The 20686-nt window shown below is 36.6% G+C and overlaps 1 protein-coding gene across 1 annotated transcript in view; it reads right to left on the bottom strand.

The window, feature by feature from the left end:
* Window positions 1-20686, bottom strand: part of ANKS1B (ankyrin repeat and sterile alpha motif domain containing 1B) — a 425224-nt gene that overhangs the window by 280828 nt on the left and 123710 nt on the right. Inside the window, 1 exon segment of the mRNA XM_010561984.1 lies at window positions 17370-17535. Within this exon segment, the coding sequence (XP_010560286.1) occupies window positions 17370-17535 (166 nt within the window).

Consider the following 20686-nt stretch of genomic DNA (forward strand, 5'->3'; position numbering starts at 1 on the left):
AAAAGGTTTGTAGTGAAATGACTGCACTTGCCTATGACAGATATTTCATAGATTTTGACATTTGCTTTGTCTCAGCACGTAGTCATGTTTCTGGAAGTTCAATGAAAAGCATAAGGTGTAGTTACAGGTGCCAAAATATTTTTGTTTATTTCAGTCATTCACTAAAATCTGGAATGCCTAGTAGTCTTGTAAAAAACAAACATCCTCCGAAAAAGAATGATACACATTGGGGATGTCTGTGCTTACTTTTAAATTTAACTCATCAGTTAGAGGCCACTGAACGCTATCACATGCACGTCTTGGTATTTCACAAGGCTTCTCCTATAATCCAATGAGAATAACCAAACTGTGCTGTGCCAGGAAAGTATACTTCTTTTGCAAATACAATAGATGATTTGTGAATTAGGCTACATTTTCAAATTATCTCAGAATGTAAACTGCAAAAGGTGATGACAGTAAGTGCTCTCAAATCATTTAAATAATACTGATGGGAGCCATATACCCCAGGGATCAGACCCAGTTAATAAAATAATTTAAGCAGTCTTGAAGATAAACTTTCCAATACGCATCTATCTTTAGTTGCAATGAAATGCAATTTATGAACAAAGCTATATTTTCATGACCTTCAGTTCTTCTGAAGTATCAATTAGTTAATAAAGCTCTTTATCAGAACACTGAAGTCAAAAAGCTAATCAAAGTATCTTAAAGCCAGAGACCTAGAAATGATGTTTTAAGATGTTTCAATATCCAGTTATTCTTATTTAAAGTATCTAAATTTTTGAGCAACTTCAGAGAGCTCAGCTCTCACTCTGAAAATTTACATTTTTGTTTTTAATATATATATTTATATGGAAAAAAGTATTTTGTTCCAAACCTGAAATGTAAGTTGTGTCCCGTGTAACAGTACACTCATTAAGCACAAAGAATTTGTCCAACAGATAATGTGCACTACTAATACACAGTTAAAATTCAGGGAAACTTAAAAGTCTTTGCTGTTCACTTTGAAAGCAATATGGAAACATCTGCACCAGCGTGGACCAGCTACCCAGTCCAATATGTTGCCCTGACAATGTCCAACGATTTGAGAAAGATAAAGAAAATACTGTGGATAATTTTGAAATAACCCAATCCAGTTTCCAACCATTAACAGCTAATTTGTGGCATGACAGTACTAGAGTTTTTAGTAACTAATAAAATTGAAACACTTGATTTTTTTTTATCTCCCAATTATCTTTTTTATAATTAACATGCCAAAACAATTTTGCCATATATTACTTTTATGTATTTTTATTTACACTTAGCATTTTCTTCTGAAAAATACTCAGATTTTACCCTTTTTTACTAATATACTTGCATTAACTTATTTTCTACTTGCTGCTATTTAGATGAAATTATAGGTTACAACAGTATTATATTTTTACACATTATTAAGCTTACCTTCTCACTGACAAAGCAGGATTTACATAACTTCTGCTCTGAGTGTTTAGAATCTTCTATACATTTCAGCATATTTAATTTAGTTACTGTCACATTGTGCAGTTTGTCTCAGTAGTTTTCTCTTCTTTTTTTTGGTTGTAGGTTCTCCAAGATCCACAAGCTAGCTTTGCAGATTTCTTAAAATTCTTCCTATTAAGTATTCCCACTAATGCAACCTACTACATTTCTTACAGAGACCACAGATATGGAGATTGGATAGACCCCTGGAATTTTTGAGCAGCTAACTATATAAAGGAACAATAAAGATAGCACAAAACATTACATATATTGAAGAGACATGCTATTCGTATTTGCTGTTGATAGCAAATGAATAAATCACAATTTCTAGACCATGCAGCCTTGGCGCGTTTGTTTGACATAGAGCCAAATGAGGATATTCAGACAAGAAAGAATATTCCAACGCAGTGGGGCAGAAATGAAGTAGCTGATCCCATCCAACCACTAATACCAAGAGAGGGATCATAATTAAGTATGTGCTTTTTTTTGCCAAGTTTTATGGAGAAATATATGGCTAAAAACTATTCAACAGTCCTTAACTTTAAGTCTTAAACTACAACAAAGAATTACTATTAAATTACACTGGAATACAGGTAAGTATTTAGCCAAAACAAAAGGGAGGATTCACAGAATTCTTGTCACTCTTACTGCCAGAGCTCGTAACCACTAACAACTTCCTATTGCAAATGACATTATTCTGTTAGAATATGAGTTACAAATTCATTCCACGTTGCATTTATCAGGCTGATATCTAGCAGTTGGACAAGCAATTTATAAAATGTGTTGCTTTTTGTTTGCAATGGCTTCACAAGGCATTTAATACTTTTGTTAAATTTATCAATGGCAAGTCCTTGTTGAAGTTATTACAGGTTGGATGAGAAAAACTCTGAAATACACTTATATAATTGATCAGAAAAAAAGTATTTTTTGCAAATTTTACTTACACAATATTCATAGAAAGTTTTGATATTTTTTCATCATAATGTAAGACAGAAATAGATGTCAAAATAATGGAAACGCTCTCGGAGAAAAATTTAGTTTCAATCCCAACACTACTGGTAAGAAACTGGTTTTAATTGTGCTATATTATTTAAGTATCTTCCAGCAGGGCGGGAATGTTATCTGAAAGAAAAAGGACATGGAGTGAACAGCTGGAGCTAGACTGGAAAGAATATTTTTACTAACAGCTGTTTTTAATATCCTCATCCAGAACTGATACTACCACAGACAATGATATATTGTATTATAGAAAGAATAATACACCCTGCTCTGGAGAAAAAATATGAAATGGTCCTTCTGAAGACTTTTCCTGCTTTCTGAAAGCAATAAAGCAACTGAGTTTGAAAATACTCTTTCATATGGGTTCTTCCAAATCTGCAGCATTTGAAGGCACATCAGAAAAAAAGGAAAAGACTAGTTTGATATCCTACTTTGCAGAAGAAGATTATTCTATCATTAGCTGCTAGTAAAGGTACGTTGCATCTATACATTTGTGGATTGGCAATATAAACCTATTCCCACCTTATTTTGATAATACAGCAAAATCCTACATCTCTTCTACACTTCAAATTTCCTTTTGACGTGGCACAAAGATGAAAATGATATAAAAAGAACAAAGATGAAATCTCTGTGAAGTAATAGAAGGAAACTTTTTGGCAGGAAGCTACATACTGCCATCAGGACTAAGCAGATGCAGAAAGGGAGACAGAAGCAGAGAAAATGGAAGTACACGAGTGTTTTTTATTTAACTTAAAATAGAACAGGAGGAATATTTTTTCTTTTACAGAATGCAACACTGATTACCTTCACTAGCAATCAATGTTCTTCTACTTTTTAGTCATCTCTGACACTGAACAAAACAAATAAATCTGTTCATTATGTACAAAAATGGTTTATTCTAGTAATTGCTTAATATTTTCACAAATATTTTGATTTTAACAAAATTTAGCAAGCTCTGCCAAGATTTCTGCCTTCCAAATTTAGTAAAGTTAGTAGAAAAGTTTATTTAAAAACCTCACAAAACATATCATATTCTCATGAAAAAGTGAGCTCCCGGTAGAACACAATTAAAGGTGCTGAAATATTAAATACAATAACTTAAACTTTTCACAAAATTACAACACAAGTTGTTTCTTACTGGAGAAGTAAAGACAGTAGAAATGACTTTTTTATCCTAAAAGAGAGTATTTCAGATATGATTCAGGTCAGTGCTGAAATAAAATTATTAGCTTGCATATTCATTTGATTGTATGATATAAGCTAAAATCATAGGCCAATTTTGATGCAGTCAGTCACAAAAAAAAAAAATTCTCCCAAAGACTGTCAGCCAGAAGGACCAGCAAAACTTTTTCAGTTTGTTTGGTGGTGACTAGAGGGGGGAGTTATTCCTACGCTAAGACTACTAGGACTGTAAAAAAGAGAGCAAGGTTACTAATTGCGTTCGTAACAAAGCCAGTGACTCTTCACTACAAGGTTTGGAAGAGCAAAGTAGCCGCGTGGCAGCGGATGACCCCTACAGAGAAGGAGTGACATGAAGCAGGCAGAGCCGTGATCCAGAGACCTCAGTATGTGTCCATTAGCAGAACCACCAAACTGACGCGTGAATGCAGCGTATAGCTGGTCGTGAAACTTTGGACAAATTTTTTTCTTCACCATATAAAAACTGATTAATCCAAACTGATTTTCTTAGGGAAATGTATCATTTTCAGGATATTTTCATCAGAAATCATTCTCAGAGCAGGATGGAAGTCCTGGTGTGCATTTACAAGAAACACTAACTGGAAAAAAAAAGACAAAGACTGCGGGGCAGGTATCCTACCAAGCTGATCTTTTGATCATTCAGTTCGTGGGTCTGGCCAGAGCTCAGCCCTATTCTGACAGAGCAGGGCAGGGGCTGAGTTCGTATTTCTTGGTCTGACATGGAGCTGGGATGGAGACTGGATATGAAACATGTGCCCAGCACTGAATAGAATTCTCATGTCCTGCGATACAGATATAGTCACTCATATTATAGCCTGGTACTTAGGGTTCTCAGCTTGATCCCCCACATCCCAGGTAAGTGCCCTGATATGGGACATAGAAATAGAAGAGATTGCTCAAGTCATCAAATCCAATACATAAATCAAAGGCAATCGCATAATAATAACTCTGCTACAAGGCACCTGTAGACTACACACCTGTTCACCATCTACAGCAAGTCACAAAACACTCCCTAATAAACTGTATTAAACTTGCAACCTTTAATACAAAATATCAAAAAGCCTGGAAAACTACACAAGAGGCAGGAGAGATCAGGAACACTGTTAACATCCTAACTTTCTACAACAGCTCAGAATGTTTAGATGATCCTAAGATATGTGTATTGCAGTGTCTAATGATTAATCATTCAGAGTTGAGCAGCTTTATCACCTGAAATTGAGACACCAATCAGGGGAGAAATTAATCTTCCACAAAAGACAGTTCTTTGTGTGATTCAAGACATATGTATATTGCATTTCCAGTGTTTCTGAAAACCAGTTTAGCTTTCTTTATAGTACTTGAACTTTATTGCATTATAGACATCAGTCAAGGGAAACACTAACTCTTCAGCAATGGATCTCTCAAATTTTAGGACTCAGTTTCATCTGAATACAAAATAGGACAATATGCAAAGTCTTGAGTATTACAGAATAAAAAGTATGAAGTCAAGGCAACTGGTTCCTTCCAACTTCTAATATGGAGTAAGATTCAACCTGAAAAGCTTTGGAGAAAATTCACAGGTGCACCAGGAGGCATATAATATTAGCTAAATGCCTACTGAAGAGCTCCATGCAGTGCTATACCCATTACACAAGCTTATATTCCTCTAGAATATACCAGATGCATATCAAATGTAAACAAATTAATGGTAAGATGAAGTTTTACTGTTACTGGTAGTATCAGCAATTTGATGGGTTTTATAGCAATCTTACATCTCATATTTATTAAATTATTGCCACTTATAAAAGGTACTATCACTTACATCTGCTCAGTTATACAACAATCTCAGCAGCATGTTGAAGCATGGATTACTTACTGGAATGGAATATGTTGTATATGGTCTGTGTATATTTCACTCCTGACTCAAAAGTACTTGCAAAGGATGCTACAACTAATAGTCATTTAACAAAGAAAAACTCAAATCCTGCTAAAAAATATTTGCATATGAGCTTTAAAATGCAAAATACCTCAAAATAATTATGTTCCTTTGAATTATTGTCTTGATTTGAAAAAGGGGTTTTGTCTGACAGCATGCAGTCAAGTGTATAATGAGATCATTCTAGCTGGTAATCACACCGGGATGGATTAAACTGAGTGTTGGTCAGAATGTGTGCACTTTGATGAGCACTTATTTGCAAAAATTGCCCAAAACTCCCATGAAAGCTAATTTTTTTCAACTGTACTTTAATGAATAATAGTAAAAAGCAATGAAACATCAGAAAATGTTTAACATATGTCAAGCAGCAGCCTTTTCCTCTCACTCTGCAAAGAAAATGTAAGCTAGTCCTTTAGAAAGTGGAATTACTTTAACAACATAAACTTGTTCACCAGAACATGCTGGATGGGTGGAGACCTGCATGTATTTTGATAACGAACTGGTCATGTGGTATCAGTCATTCCCATGTGCTTTAGCTTCAGAAATGACAGAGTATTTTTAAGAATAACATTCCATTGTTAAGGATGTTACTAGGGATATTATCCAGAGGAGCATAAGATGGGGAGCAATTATCTTAATTATATACTAAAAACCTCTTAGAGGGATGATAAGGTTGTAAAGGAAACTACATTAGAGCTTCGATATGTAAGAATTGACGTGGCTCGTGCAACCTCAATTCAGCCTCCTGTGCATGTACGTTCTGAAGAAGTCTTTAATTATAATGCTGTTTCTCCGCAAGACCTCTGCTGCATCAAGGACATAAAGGAGTGGGGGAAATGGACAATGGAACAAACCAAGTTATGGCACATTACTCTAGAAATGTGACAGGAGAAGTAATATTATAAAATGAGAAATGTAAAATATTTTCTGTAAATAAACAGAAACGCATATGAAAATATGCTCGCATGAAAATATCCAAAGGGAATGTTAAATGAGAGTTACTAAAGCTAGAAATTTTTAATTGACAGATCTATCTAATTTGTATCCAAGAGTTTAAAAAGATCTGGCAAGAAGTTATCTCAACAAATGGTGCTGTTTCTTAATAGCGCTTAGAATATTGATAAGATTTGAGAAGACTAAAAGGAAGCTAATGGAGTAACTTTAGTAGTTATAGGCTTTCAGTCTGACATCAGGAATAATGAATAGCTGATATGGATCGCCATTAATAATAAATGAAAGGCGTATAAGTCATGCAAATCGGTATTGCCTCAGAAACTGGACCTTATTAGTTAACCTGGTTTTTTTAAATAAAATTATAAGTTTGTTTAATACAAGTAAATAGAGTTAATTTGACATTCACCTTTATAATACATTTGGGTTATTAAAATTTATTAAAATGGTCTATGTTTGCAACTGAGGTAATTTTAAAAAGTTAATAATAAATGGTTCCAGATGTATGTGCATGAGAAATATCCACTGTATATATCATTCACTTGCTCTTTCCAGGCTACCCAAATGAAGAAGAAAAAAAAAAAAGTAACAGTTTTATCCATATTTACCCTACAAATACCACTGAGGGTAGGAGGAGAGTCAAAAAGCCTGTATAAACCTCATTCCTCTTAATGCTCTTCATTGGGATTCTGAAAACTGCCAGTTAAATGGGCAAGAATCAGTCAAGAAAGTACGACACTAGAAACAGCGATCATAGAATGCTTCCACTGCCTGCTTCTCAGTTTGTGATACGGAAATTAGGTTTTTCCTTTGCTTTTGTCAAGAAGGGAAATTAAACAAAAAAAGCAGGACTTTTTTTTATTCCCAACACAGCAAAGAGTCAATTTTTAACATAGTGGTTTGCGGTTAGAGTCTGCCACTCAAGTGATGGCAAATCAGAGGATTTCCATTTTCTAGTTATTAATACTAGAATTTTATGACAACAGAAGTTTGTCCAAATACAAAATTGCTCTGTTTAAAATATAGAATAACTAAGGCAACAGCTGTGTTAGGGGAACCTATGGCTTTATCTCACACTGCTCAGGACTGCTTAGAGTGGAAGCAGACGGTGGATGAACTATTACTGAAATCTTTTATCATTCATCTTCTCTCATTTATTCATTTTTCTGTTAATACATTTATAATTTGAGTCACACACTAATGAAAATGGTGCTTATTTTTCACCACAGGAGTTAAATTTTGTTTTTCATCTTCCTTTGTAATTTCTATCAAGAAAGCTGATTCTCCCATCGCACAAAAAAATTGAAACGGTAAAGAGTGGATATGTTTTGTTCTTTAAACATTAGATAGGCAATACATGCACTGTTGGTATAACTCTACTGACAGCAGGCTACAGCCATACCAAGAAAGAATAAGGAACAGGACCTGTATACATACAGTGTATATGGATCACCTGGATCTGTTTAAGTGATATCAGAGACCGATCTTAGCGGAACTACCTAGGAATGAAACTTAGCCTGAAAATTCTTTCTATGGTGGTCTCACTGACCTCCTGAAACCTACCCAAAGATAATTAAAATGGGTCATAGCTTTCATATGCTGTCAGAACGTGATTTTAGGGAGGTAGCTAACTGGGCAGAAATTAGAGATGCACACCGCACTGACCCATCTACAGCCACTTCCAACTACAACAGCATTATAACACCTTAAGAGGTATCCTCTCCTGATTTTAGACAAAATCAGAAGAAAAGGGAAATATTCTCACAGACAGTACCTCATTTTTCATCTTATGCTACAAGACACACATTTTTCCTTATCTTATATCAATACTTAATTGAATAATTCCTAATTTTAATAAAGGACTTTCTTTTGGGAGAAGATATATACAGTGAAAATCTAACCCAGCTGAAATCAATGGCAAAACATGTTGTAACATCCCTGAGGTTAGGAATATATGCCAGCCTCTGAGATCACTCGAACACCTACTGGTCAAAATCGCGAGGTTAATAACACCTGTCAACAAAATAGTAATCAACACAGGACCAGAAACACAAATGAACAGTGGTCCTCTAAGTGCTACAGTACTAAAAAAGCTAATAAAAAGCATCCTAATTGTACTCCAAGAACTATGATAATGATATCAGAAATACAGAAAATGGGTATGAAAATGTCATTATGCTAAAACAGAACTCCCGAGCTGCCCATATTTTGGGGATTTGTACTTAAAGAAAATAAAAAGGACTATAAAATGCCAGAAAAGACTTAAAAATAGAAAATAAGTTATAAATTTATAATTTATATTATAGGAACAACTATAACAGCAAGCAGTCTCCAGGCGTAATTTTCAGAAATCTTTTCTTTTTACTTTTTTAAAGGGTGCTTAAAGCAAGTACTAGCTGTACTAAAGAAAAAAAAAACCAACAAAATGCATGATAGGAGAGCTATTGTATATTTTATTCTTCCATCAGCACTCCCTTAACCTTTATTAAAATGCCATGTGAAATTAAAAAATCTGAACTGCAAACATATGCTAGTGCATTAGACAAAATTGCTTCTGATAAGAAGTGTGCTCTCTGTCCCGTGGCAGTAGGAATGACAAATATGAAATGTGTCATCACTGAAACTCAGTCAGGAGAACGTTAGTTTGGTTTCTAATACACTATGTTCTGGCAAAGATTTGTATCTTGAAGCTCTGTGATCCTTATATCTTTATAAATTAACCTGTTAAAACAAGTAAATGGAGAAATTCTGTACCACAGCCAAATTCTCTCCACATGGCTCAAACACAGGTTAAAGGAAGACAAAGAAGAGCAGAGCAGAGAAAAAAGTATGTATAGGTCTTATAATTAAGGCGGGGCATTCTATTTCACGATGAATAAGTTATTGACTGAAAAACACAGCTGAAAACTGTTTGGGAATTTCCAATTTTCACTTTAAAGTAAATTTCACTAAAAAGCAGTTAAGCAGCAAAACCAAAAAAAATATTTTCAGCTGGACTAAATATAACATTTTAATTGAAAAAATATATCTGTTTTTCAGTTCAACTACTTCAGGTCTTCTTATAATCCTCATAACTTCGCTCTCCTCTTCTTACACAGAAAAAGAGAAGGATATTAGGGCACAGAATGTAGATGGTATCATCCAGATTTCTATAGAGGCCAGTACATCACATGGATGCATACGTACAGAACTAAGACAAAATAACTTGAACATACTGCGATACAGAGTACACACCTTTGGAAGACCTCTATGCAACGCTTTACCACCCTTTGGAGTCCTCGAGCCACCATGACAAGGCAGTAAATATAGACACGCATGAGGGCAATAAGAGATTTTCAGAATCATTCAGAGGCTGCCCAGAATTGCTTCTTGAAGAGTTACTGGAGAGCTCCGACTTAGCCAAAGACAGTACATTTAGGGTTCCTCAGTCTTGACTTCAGTTGGCCATGAATACACTGAGGTTGGAAATGAGAAGCTGCTTAATCATTAGCACAGAAATCAGTGGTTCTGAAACAGGTTTCTACTCAGAGTAACAGGCACAAAACCCCACCTATTTTTAAGATGTATCTTGAGAGGTTTATTAAAGGAACTACACAAAGGCTAGAACCTAGCTTTTCTCCGTTTAAGGGGAGTATCCTCATCACGTCAGGGCACCGTGAGATTCTTTTAATTGTTCTTCTCATGGCCTATGAATCTTTTTCTGTGCTAAAGGTAAAGGGGGATTAGACTGTAAAAAACACCCTGAGAACTGGGAAGCTTTACTTAATAATGGGAGCATTTCTCTAAGGCCAAAAATTACTTAGAAGAAAAACCACTTGCTGCCTAAGAAAGACTTCAGCTATTAGGTTGTTATGGAAACACAAGCCTCTTTTGTGAGTTACCTACTCCACTAAACTGATGCGTGGCTCCCAGTACGATCCACACCTATGCTTTGTGGTCCTTATTGACAAGCTGTGAGTGGCTCTTCACTTCTCACTCAACATACAGATGAATTATACTTTGGAGATGTTTTCTTCTTGAGTAATAGATGGAAGAAGAAGGGACATTGATTACCATTCACACATCAAGTCAGGCCCTGAGGCACTAATAAGCTTTGCTGGCCCTGACCAGCCTTCTGAGGTCCTCTATTCATGTCCCCCTTCCTGGAGACACCATTTTGGCTCAGCCTGGGGCATTTAGTTCCTGGCCAAGCTATGCCGAAGGACGGCCTGTCTTGTGCTTATGCCCGTGCCCTATGCATCCAGACCCCAACTGGTGGCCTGACTTCCCAGCTTGACCTTGGACCTGGTCTTGTCATCATGAACCCTCCTGGCGATCGCTGGACCTCATCCTGAGCTGTGCATTGACTTTCTAGCTTGACTTTAGATCTACCTCATCAGCACAAACTTGCTTGATGATCTGGGCTCTTGGCTGAACCTGGCCATGATCTCTAGGTCTGCCCTGCTCTTGGGTGGTGAGATAGGGCCCTGACTAGTGAGGCCCCTGCCCTGTCAGCCACAGTAGTCCCCTTCGCTCCTGCATCCCCGTCCCTAAGAGAGCAGCTGGCCCTTGCTGCTCCCTGACGCATCAGGCCTAAGACTTAGAACTTGGGAAATTCAGCACTCTTAGCAGGGAGGTAGTAACGATCTCGAATATGCACCACACCACCAAAAGCTTTCATGGACAATCAGTTGCTGCAGAAACGTTGGTGTCAAATCAGCCTAATTTCATAGACTCTAGCTATTTTCAGATGGTTCTAGACCAACTGTTATATATTGCAGTCACTCTGCTTGATAAGAGACTCCCTCCTTTATTATGTTCTTCTCTCTACACAGCCAAGATGATCCTTCTTGAACACTGGAAGTAGTTAATCCTGAGGAGTTAGACTGTGGGTCATGTGTTTAAGTGCACTATATCATCCTATCTCTGGTTTGAAAAGCGTGCTTAAACGAAATACAGCTCTACTAGCAGTCCTTCTGCTTGAAGCAATTTGGCGGAGTGGACTTTGGAAAGGTTAGTGCATGATCCTTCAGATCAATTATAGTTTTGAAATGATGAAGCATGGGTGTCTACAGCTACTCTTGAATTCTATTCATCCAGGCAATTTTGTATATCTCGCAGTGTGTATGGTTCCTTTCTGTGGCCACTTTGCACAGGTTTGCTTATAGCTAGGAAATAGCACAAAAGGGAAGGCATAAATTCATTAAACAAGAAAAGATGCACTTGCTATCTTAGTCTCAATCTGAAGAACTGAATGTCCAAATATTCAGGACAGGTGCTACAAGTATTTGTTACTGAAGTCAGTCAGAAACTGATGACCTGACAAATAGCACTTTATTTACCAAGCCAAGTATTTAATGATTTTGGGAACTATGTAGAAGTTTCATATTTTAATTTTGATAAAAATGTTAACACAGCTAAGCTATTTTTCAGTTCAGGTTTCTAAAGAATTGTCTCCTAGATATCTGTATGACACTGCTGACAGAGTGTTATACAGTAGACACAAGAATGAAAGCAGAGGTGAGCTGACACACTGGCTACAAATTTTCAGGTTCATTTTCACTGTTCTGACAGGAGAGGGATGCCAGGCTGAGAAAACAAAAATCCCCTAACATTGCAGTAGATAGGCCAGCTTGGGGACAGTTTGACATGTTGCAATAATTCAGTGACAAGCATTTTTTGTTAGTTTCCCTGCTGTGATTATGAGGCTATAGGAAAAAGGTATCATTAATTAGATTTATTATCTTGCATGGTCCTCCTTACAAGTTACTGGCATTTAAGTGCAAATTAAATAATTTTTCTAAATAAAAAAAACCATCATGACTGACAACAGCAAGATTTCTCCAAAGTACATTTAGCTGGGTAGATAACCAGAATAGCTGCTAAGATAGCTCTTTCTTTATGTTTCAACTCCTTGCCTTGTGTTTGCCTGCTACAGGCTAGTGGCAACACATCACATATCTGAGGACATTTTTATCCCCTTGACAGAACCCATTTCTTAGATGTACCCACGTAGAGTAACTGTACCAGAGCTAGCCATCTTTAAAATTGCCAACTTGGGAGTTGCTGTGTGGTGGCTGAGAGCTCAGCATAAGTGAAGCCCCTAAGTATTTACCTTATTTCTCAGTGGATTTTGCAGCCCACTCTGAGCTCTGCATTGCTATAGCTGAGCTGTTTCCAGAGTTGAAGATGGCTCACTAAGGTCTCCTCGACCTGCAGCCACAGTGAAGTAACATAACTGCAAAAAATAGCTCCTTGATCTAGAAATCCCTTATCCAAGGATGATTTTCATGCAGTTTAGGAACAGCAGTGTCTCTTCCTGTTATTGAGATTCTGTATTAAAACCTTTGTTAATCTGCATGGACAGATCAACTTTCCCAAAGGAGGATTTTTTTTTTTCCCCCACTAAGTTATTCATGACAAACAGAGTTTGAAAAGTCCTCTCTAATTCCTAATGACACTCAATGAGACCTAAAAATATTTTAAGTAGTACTGGTCATCATTCACTATTATTAAAAATTTAGCATGTAGACTGCCACCTGGTCTCACTCCTAGGGAGTTTCTGCAGTAGAAAATAGAGGGGCAGACTGAAAGAGATATGATCTCTCTATTGGCTATGGACACACAATTAAAAAAATGTATTTGTTAATATTTCTTCTGTCACGTAGCTCGGGTTTCATTCAATATTTCTGCTAAATAAAGTGTATGACATTATGAAGTATGGTACGAAATGGCCAAGCTACCAAGGATGCAAGTTAAGCCTGTAAGGGTCTTCAACATCACAGGCTCAAATGCAGTATGGTGCTGCACCTAAAGTTCTGTTACCAGTATTCTAGACACTAGAAAACTGATCAAAAACACACTGTCATGGTTTAACTGCTGCCAGCCACTAAGCACCATGCAGCCTCTCACTCAGTCCTCCTCCAGCCCACAGTGGGATGGGGAGGAGAATCGAAAACAAGTCAAACTCATGCGTTGACATAAGAACAGTTTGATAGCTGAAATAAAAAAATATTATTAATAATAATAATAGTAATGAAAAGGAAGATAATAAAAAGAGAGTGAAATATAACCCAAGAAAGACAAGTGATGCACAATGCAATAGCTCACCACTCGCTGACTGATGCCCAGTTAGTTCCCCAGCAGTGATCTGCCCCCCCCCCAGCCAGCTCTCCCCAGTTTATATACTGGGCATGATGTCCCATGGTATGGAATACCCCTTTGGCCAGTTTGGGTCAGCTGTCCTGGCTGTGTCCCCTCCCAACTCCTTGTGCCCCTCCAGCCTTCTCGCTGGCTGGGCATGAGAAGCTGAAAAACCCTTGACTTGGTCTAAACACTACTCAGCGACAACTGAAAACGTCAGTGTGTTGTTAACATTCTTCTCATACTGAACCCAAGACACAACACTATACCAGCTACTAGAAAGAAAATTAACTCTAACCCATCCAAAACCAGGGCACGCACTAGCTTCTTGAAGATACTTGACAATGCCTACTTTAGCATTAGAATTATCCAGTGCCTTGAGCTTTAGCCATTTATTAAAAGTTTACACCTTTTCCAAGATGATTTGTTGCTACAGTTCACAAAATTTAGTTATATCCTTAAGATCAAAAGGGCAATACTAATGCATGCCTTATGAACTAATAAAATTTTATGGTTATTTTTCAAGGTTAAATATATCATGTGATGTCTTTTTTTAATGGAAGGGCAGTCTGAAAATTAAAATGACTAGTAGAAGTGTCTCATTTAAGGAATGAGGACACTGTTCTGGAACAGCCCAACAGAAAGATTAGTAAGATTGATTCATAAATCAATTCATTTATGAAATTAATTTTATGAGATTGATTTATGACATTTTAAATCCAAATTTATATTTTACTTAGCAGAAAAATTTGTCTCAGTATTTCAGAATATTCCTATCAAGTCTTAACTGTTAGTTTAAAAGCAGAGATACTGAGACAGAGATGCTAACACACTCTGCCAACCTTGTCCTATCAATCTACTGCAGAAACAAAGAACAGATGAACTTGAACTCAGACACACATGCAGTCTTTTTTACTCTTAGATTAGTCCTAATTAGAGGCAATTATTTTAACTGACAGCATAAACCAATAATGTAACTGTTGTTCTTCCCATATAAACCTAATTTCTTGCAAACAACATAACACTCACATGACATAGGATTTCAGAAGTGGAAGTAACGAACTTTATGATTACTTTTATTTCCTTTCTGTTCAGTTTTTCTCCCTTATATCTAACAGTCCTTCACCATTTTGTGCATGGAGTTCTCATCCTCTGCTATTCCCTACCAGTTCATATTATTTTTAATTTCCTGAATCTTATTCTGGGAGAACTACAGAGCAGTCTGTTTTTTTCCCCAGTAGATCAGAGAATGGTGACTGACAAGGTGACTGTTCCCAACCTGTTAGGAGTTTACTGGCAGGGCAGATAATAGTTAGAACATGCAGCTCTACAGATTGAAAGGCCAGCCGGAATGACCTTTCCTCTCAATACAGGAAAGGGGAATTTTCAATCACTGTGTGCAGTCAGTCTCACTCCTACTGCCAAGAGGTAGTAATGCCCCAGACAGTGGGGAGAGCTGATCAGAGTGTCCTACCACCTAGGGAAAGGAGACTGACAGATGCAATTTTATGTTCAAAGTGCTGCCTCATGCTCTGAAATGATCTCTATACATGACATAGTACAGCAATTTGAAACAGTATTCCCAAAGTCAGCGTGTCTCGGTGATAGAAAAACAGGGAAATTCAGCAAAAACGGCATGCAAATTAGATATGTTTTAAATGAATGATCTCTGTAATCATACATAACTCATTCAAGCAATAAATCTGTATGAACTGAAGTGGCAGGCTGACATGCACATACAATTATGCATAGTGTTAAGTACCTTATAACTGTGAGCGACATGGTTCATTTCATTTGGGCCATTTGTAGTATAACAGCCAACATGATTACAGATATGGCTTACAAGCGAGGCCAGTTAGGTAACTACTACATTTATAGCTTAAAATAAAATCACATTTTGGAATCTGCTTATTTATAGAGCCAAACATTCTTCCCAATCAAATGCCGAGGAAAAGATCATAGTGGTATATGGAAAACTAAGACAGAAGGAATTATAGCACATTCGTGTTGTGAATTCATTGACCTTGTTATTATAAAGATGATGGGTGCCCTCATGAATGTCCTACAGCTTCCTTGGTTATTCTCTGGGCCTCTGATACGCACCATATTTAACCGTACACAAAGCATATTTCCAGATTAAGACCTAAAAATGTTCTTTTTAGGATCTGTTTTTCATACTGATCTTAATGGACTTACTATGCCTAAGAAAAATGCCTATGTTCAGTAGACAGCACACTTCCAAAGCCTGGTATTTTAATACTAATTACACTGGAAAGCTTTGTAGTTGAGCCCTATTGCTACGGAGGCAGATAATGAACTCCGTTGGCCAATTTATGGGGCAGGGGTATGGCAATCTTCCCAATGCAATAAGTATGTTTATGGTGATTAATCAAGTAGAAATCTGAAAAACAAGGATAATTTGGCATTTTCTTGCTTTACTGAATGACAACCCGTAATATTGTCCTGCACAGTCTGCTAATTTTTTAGATTATCAGAGCCAAAAAGCCATCAACAAAATAAACCTTCAGTTACACAAGTAGTCATGCTGATGTTCCAGTCAGATTCTGGTCCACTCTGTGCAACTATGCTATAAAGATGCTATCCTATTTTGTGCCACCTCTTAGATCACAGTTCATAATGCAGGTTCCCTCAAGTCTTCTTTAGCCCAAATTTTATGGAGAGGTGGGAATTATGATCCAATCCACCTCACCTTGCAGATTCCAAAGCTGTATCTGGATATCTGGCCCTTATATACTCTGCCTGATATAGCTCTGGCACTCTTCCAATACTAGTTCAGCTGTGAAATCAAGAAGGTGCTTCCCCTTACACAGACTAGATAGGTAACATGATGTTGGTCAACAATCATCCATCATTCTTGTATATTTCCCAAATCATGATTCATAATCAAGATAGCACAGGTCGAAAAGTCAATTGCCCACTTCAGATAGGTCTGTGCTGCTGAGAACTGTCATTTGTCAAAGCAGACTCTCAGTCCGATTACTTAATGTGAAATGATTATATTCTGAAGTTCCTGTACCAGGTGGTGACTAATGAAGAGTTCAAACAAGGGTAATGGAAGAGAGCATATAATTTTGGAGAACATAAACAGTCCTTACAGATAATATAATTCATCTGACTCAGCATAATTCTATTGTTTTTTAACTATCGTAACTCATTGCTGTTCAAATCTGTATAATACAAACAGCAGTCTGCCAAATAGTCATTTAATATTTCTATCAATTCTCATTCACTGTTTCATTTTCAAAACTGGAGCAGATCTTCCTTTATGTAACATGAAAATACAGAGTACTTTAAATTTTGAATTAGTTGTAAAATGTTGTTGCTAAGCATTTCATTAAAAAAACAGAAACAGGTTAGTAAATAGATTGCTGCAAAAGGCTGGGCTTAAAGAAATTGGATTTCTAATTTGGCTTTTTGCAATCTTATATTTATCTAGGAAGTTATTTAAGCCTCTGCTTTGTTTTCCCTTCTATAGCATCTTGCTGTTAATCTTTATTCTGATATTAAGCTCTTATAGGAGCTATAGAAGACTATAATTATGCTGTGATAATAAAGAGAGTAGCGTATTCTTAAAAATATAAACCTATACCTTCTACATATAATTCTATACCTTCTGTAACATTACACTTACACCAAAGACTATGTAAAGGATTATTTGGGGATTTACCTGGTCTTGAGGAAGGAACTCTTGCTATCTCTAGGGAGCAAGGTTTTTTGGTCACTGCTATGTCTATCGAATCACAAAGACTGCTGTCATTTTCTGAAGGAACTGCATCCAGAGGTACAGAGGGTATTGCTTCCAATGCATAACCTCTCTTCTTTGAATAAGATTCCTGAAATGCAAAAAATTTAAGTAGGTAAGAGAGATGTTTCTCAGATGACACAGGAAAAGATCCAGGTTCAATAACTCTGGCTAGCAGGGTTTAAAATTCAGCAAATTAAATACCACATTCTGCTGAAATCCAAACTGTAACAGACTGGAAGAATTACTTGCATGCTAGAAGAGAGCACTTGTTTCTTTAAAATTTTCTGCAATACAGTTCTTGTTTAGTTACAGATATGTCTTTATTCATCAAACTATGTATTTAGCAAAAGCTCCCACATAAATGGTCTTGCCACACCTGCTTTGCTAGATTCTAATTCAGGGGATGTCTCTTATTCAATTTTTTAATTATATTTCATGCAAGTGACAATTACATTAACCACTGCAATTACTTTCTCTCTGGGGATGGTTTTACAATATGTTTATATTATATAAGAAAGCTAAAGATAGGCCATCTACATTTTGGTGGCAGAATCCCAGGTTGAGAATGAAGATGAATTACTGCTCTATATTTGAGTGAACAGCAATAATGGCACAAGATCCTTTAACAGTGATACATATATATAGTGAATTCCCATCATTAGCAAATGTTGAGGGAGGGGAAAAAGGGAATTAGTCAGAAGTTTTGCTGGTACATTAAACTGTCCAATCAAGCAGACTGTCTCTGCTTTAGAACATGAATAAGATGATACTATACAGTTTCACCAGAGTTTCTAGATTTGTGATTTATGTTTTTTAATCCCAGCAGAAAGCAATTGCATGGGCAAAGACATATTTCCACATCTTTCTTACATTGGACATATGGAAAGTCAAGCACCACACAAATCAAATATGATGTAATAAAACGCAAAAGGCCAAAAAGCACCCTGACAGTTAGATATTATCATAGCACTACTCAGAAAATGATTGCAGAATGTGATGACTAGAACAGGGTGTGGAATAACAATTTCTTCAACAAGAACTCCTCATATTACCCAAGGTAAACTATGGCTGTAAATAACAGTCCCTTTTTTAGGTAAATGATTTAGACTGTTAGTGGATCGTTATACTACCGAACTTTTTGCAGTTTTTCCTGCTCATTGTTTTGTGACCTGACTTTTTATGAGTTCACAATCTGGTAATAACTCAAGGCCTCTCGAAGGATAGGCTTGAGATGGCAGCAACAGGAGCTCCACTTCAGAATTCTACTTGATAACTTCAGTAGAACCAAATTTTAAACCACCACTGAATAAAGAACTTGAAAATGAATACTAGAAACAGTTAACAGGGAAAAAAATATACAAAATAAACAGAATACTAACAAGAATTTGCAATAAAAAATGAGTATGTACTAGCAAACAATACAAGATTGGGAGCCAGTGTTCAAAAAACATGCCTAAAAGAGTAATGTGATTGTGTCTCTACCTCTTTTACCCTTTCCTGTCAGTCAGAGTATAAGCTCTCTGCATTAGCAATCTTACTGGTATGTAATAATAGTAACTAGTTTCAGCTAGCAGACTCCAAAGATGTAACAAGGAATTTGAAAAGTTTGTAAGTGGGCTTACTGCAGCTCCAAATACAACTTTTTAAACTTAAATGATCTCATTCCATAAATGAATTCAATAGAAAATTATTTCTGTAGCCCACATCCTCAAAAAAAAAAAAAAAGAAAGCATGGCTATTAGTAAGAGTACAACTGAAATCAAGAAGTTTACAAATACACAGTTTTATCACTAGAATAAATGTGCATGAGTTGAAACCTTAGGTTTAAATCAGAGAAGACTTTAAAAACCTTGTAGTTTATAAATAACAGCACTGTTAACTCTGTATTACATTCCTGCCTTTTTATCACAATAAATATAGAAAATATTTCTCCCTAGACTGCGCTGTGTAATGTGGAGGCATCAAAGCAGCTGAACTGCAACTGCAGAACAAGAGGAGGATTCCTTCCTACCTTGAAAAAAAGGAATTTCTACCTTGTCCATTAAGTCTGCTGTAAAAAGTCAGAGGTAAAAATTTATTTACCAAAACAATGACTAAAACAGCAGACTTCAGTTTAATCCTTGTAGATGCGATTTTCTATAAGAATAAGTCAGAATGCCAAACCCCTAGTAATAGTAAATCTGCCTAGAGAAGCCCATGAAGAAATACCACAGCCTTAAGATTGTCACCAAACACCAAAGTGAAACCCTGCTCAGCTCCTGAATTCAGCTACATTAAAAAAAAATAAAAATTGATATATGAAACATAAGAACACACATCAGATCCTACTTTATGTCTATGCCACCCAAAATTCTGTCTACAAAGGCAGCCAACAGTGCTGGCTTAGAGAACAGTGAAACCAGCACAAGACCAGGACAAGCACGTAGCAGGACTTCTCCTACAACCCTCTGAGGGTCCCACACTTCAGAATTAAAAGGTGCTGACTTTGTTTTGCATGTCCACCAATCAAACTTTCTAAAATTACCTTCTCAAGTTGCCTTTACAGCACATGTCACTTTACAGCTTGCATGCACCCCATTTGTATTTAGCTATCTCACCAAGCTTGAAATCCCCAATTCTTGTACTTCAGAAGGCAACGAATGGTTGTTCTTTACTTATCCTTTCCTTGTGATTTCACAGACCTCTGTCACACTTCCCTTGTCCTCTCCTTTAGGGAATGCGAAATTCTGATCTACTCACCCAGCTGTTTCAGGCTTTTGACCATCCCTGTCACCCCTCACCCTCTCAGTCCTCAGTGATGTGACAAGGATCAGATTTTCACATGGCATTCAAGGTGAGGGCTCACCAAGTATTCATACTGACATAGTGATCTTCCCTCCTTTGTACTCTACTCCTTTCCTAATTGCTCTTAACTTCCAATTTGATCTGCTAAATGTTATTCAACATTCTGTAATTAATATTGCAAGAATATAAATGTCAGAGAAGAATGAATAAAAATGATGGGGTTACTGAGAAAATGGTTGGAATGTAAATTACTGACAAGTAAATTCTTCCCAAATCTCTCCCTAATAAAGCAAATATGATAATAGTATGCCAAGCAGAACTTAAATAAGCTAGAGTCAAAAAAGAATTGCTAATACTTTAAAAAGTCTGGAATTCTATCAACTGATTAAGACGATAAGCCTCAATTAAAAACTGCACAGGTAGCAAAAAACCCCAAACTTCTCAAGCAATGTGAA

This window comes from Haliaeetus leucocephalus, unplaced genomic scaffold, assembly GCF_000737465.1.
Source record: "Haliaeetus leucocephalus isolate CR32 unplaced genomic scaffold, Haliaeetus_leucocephalus-4.0 Scaffold151, whole genome shotgun sequence".
NCBI lineage: Eukaryota > Metazoa > Chordata > Aves > Accipitriformes > Accipitridae > Haliaeetus > Haliaeetus leucocephalus.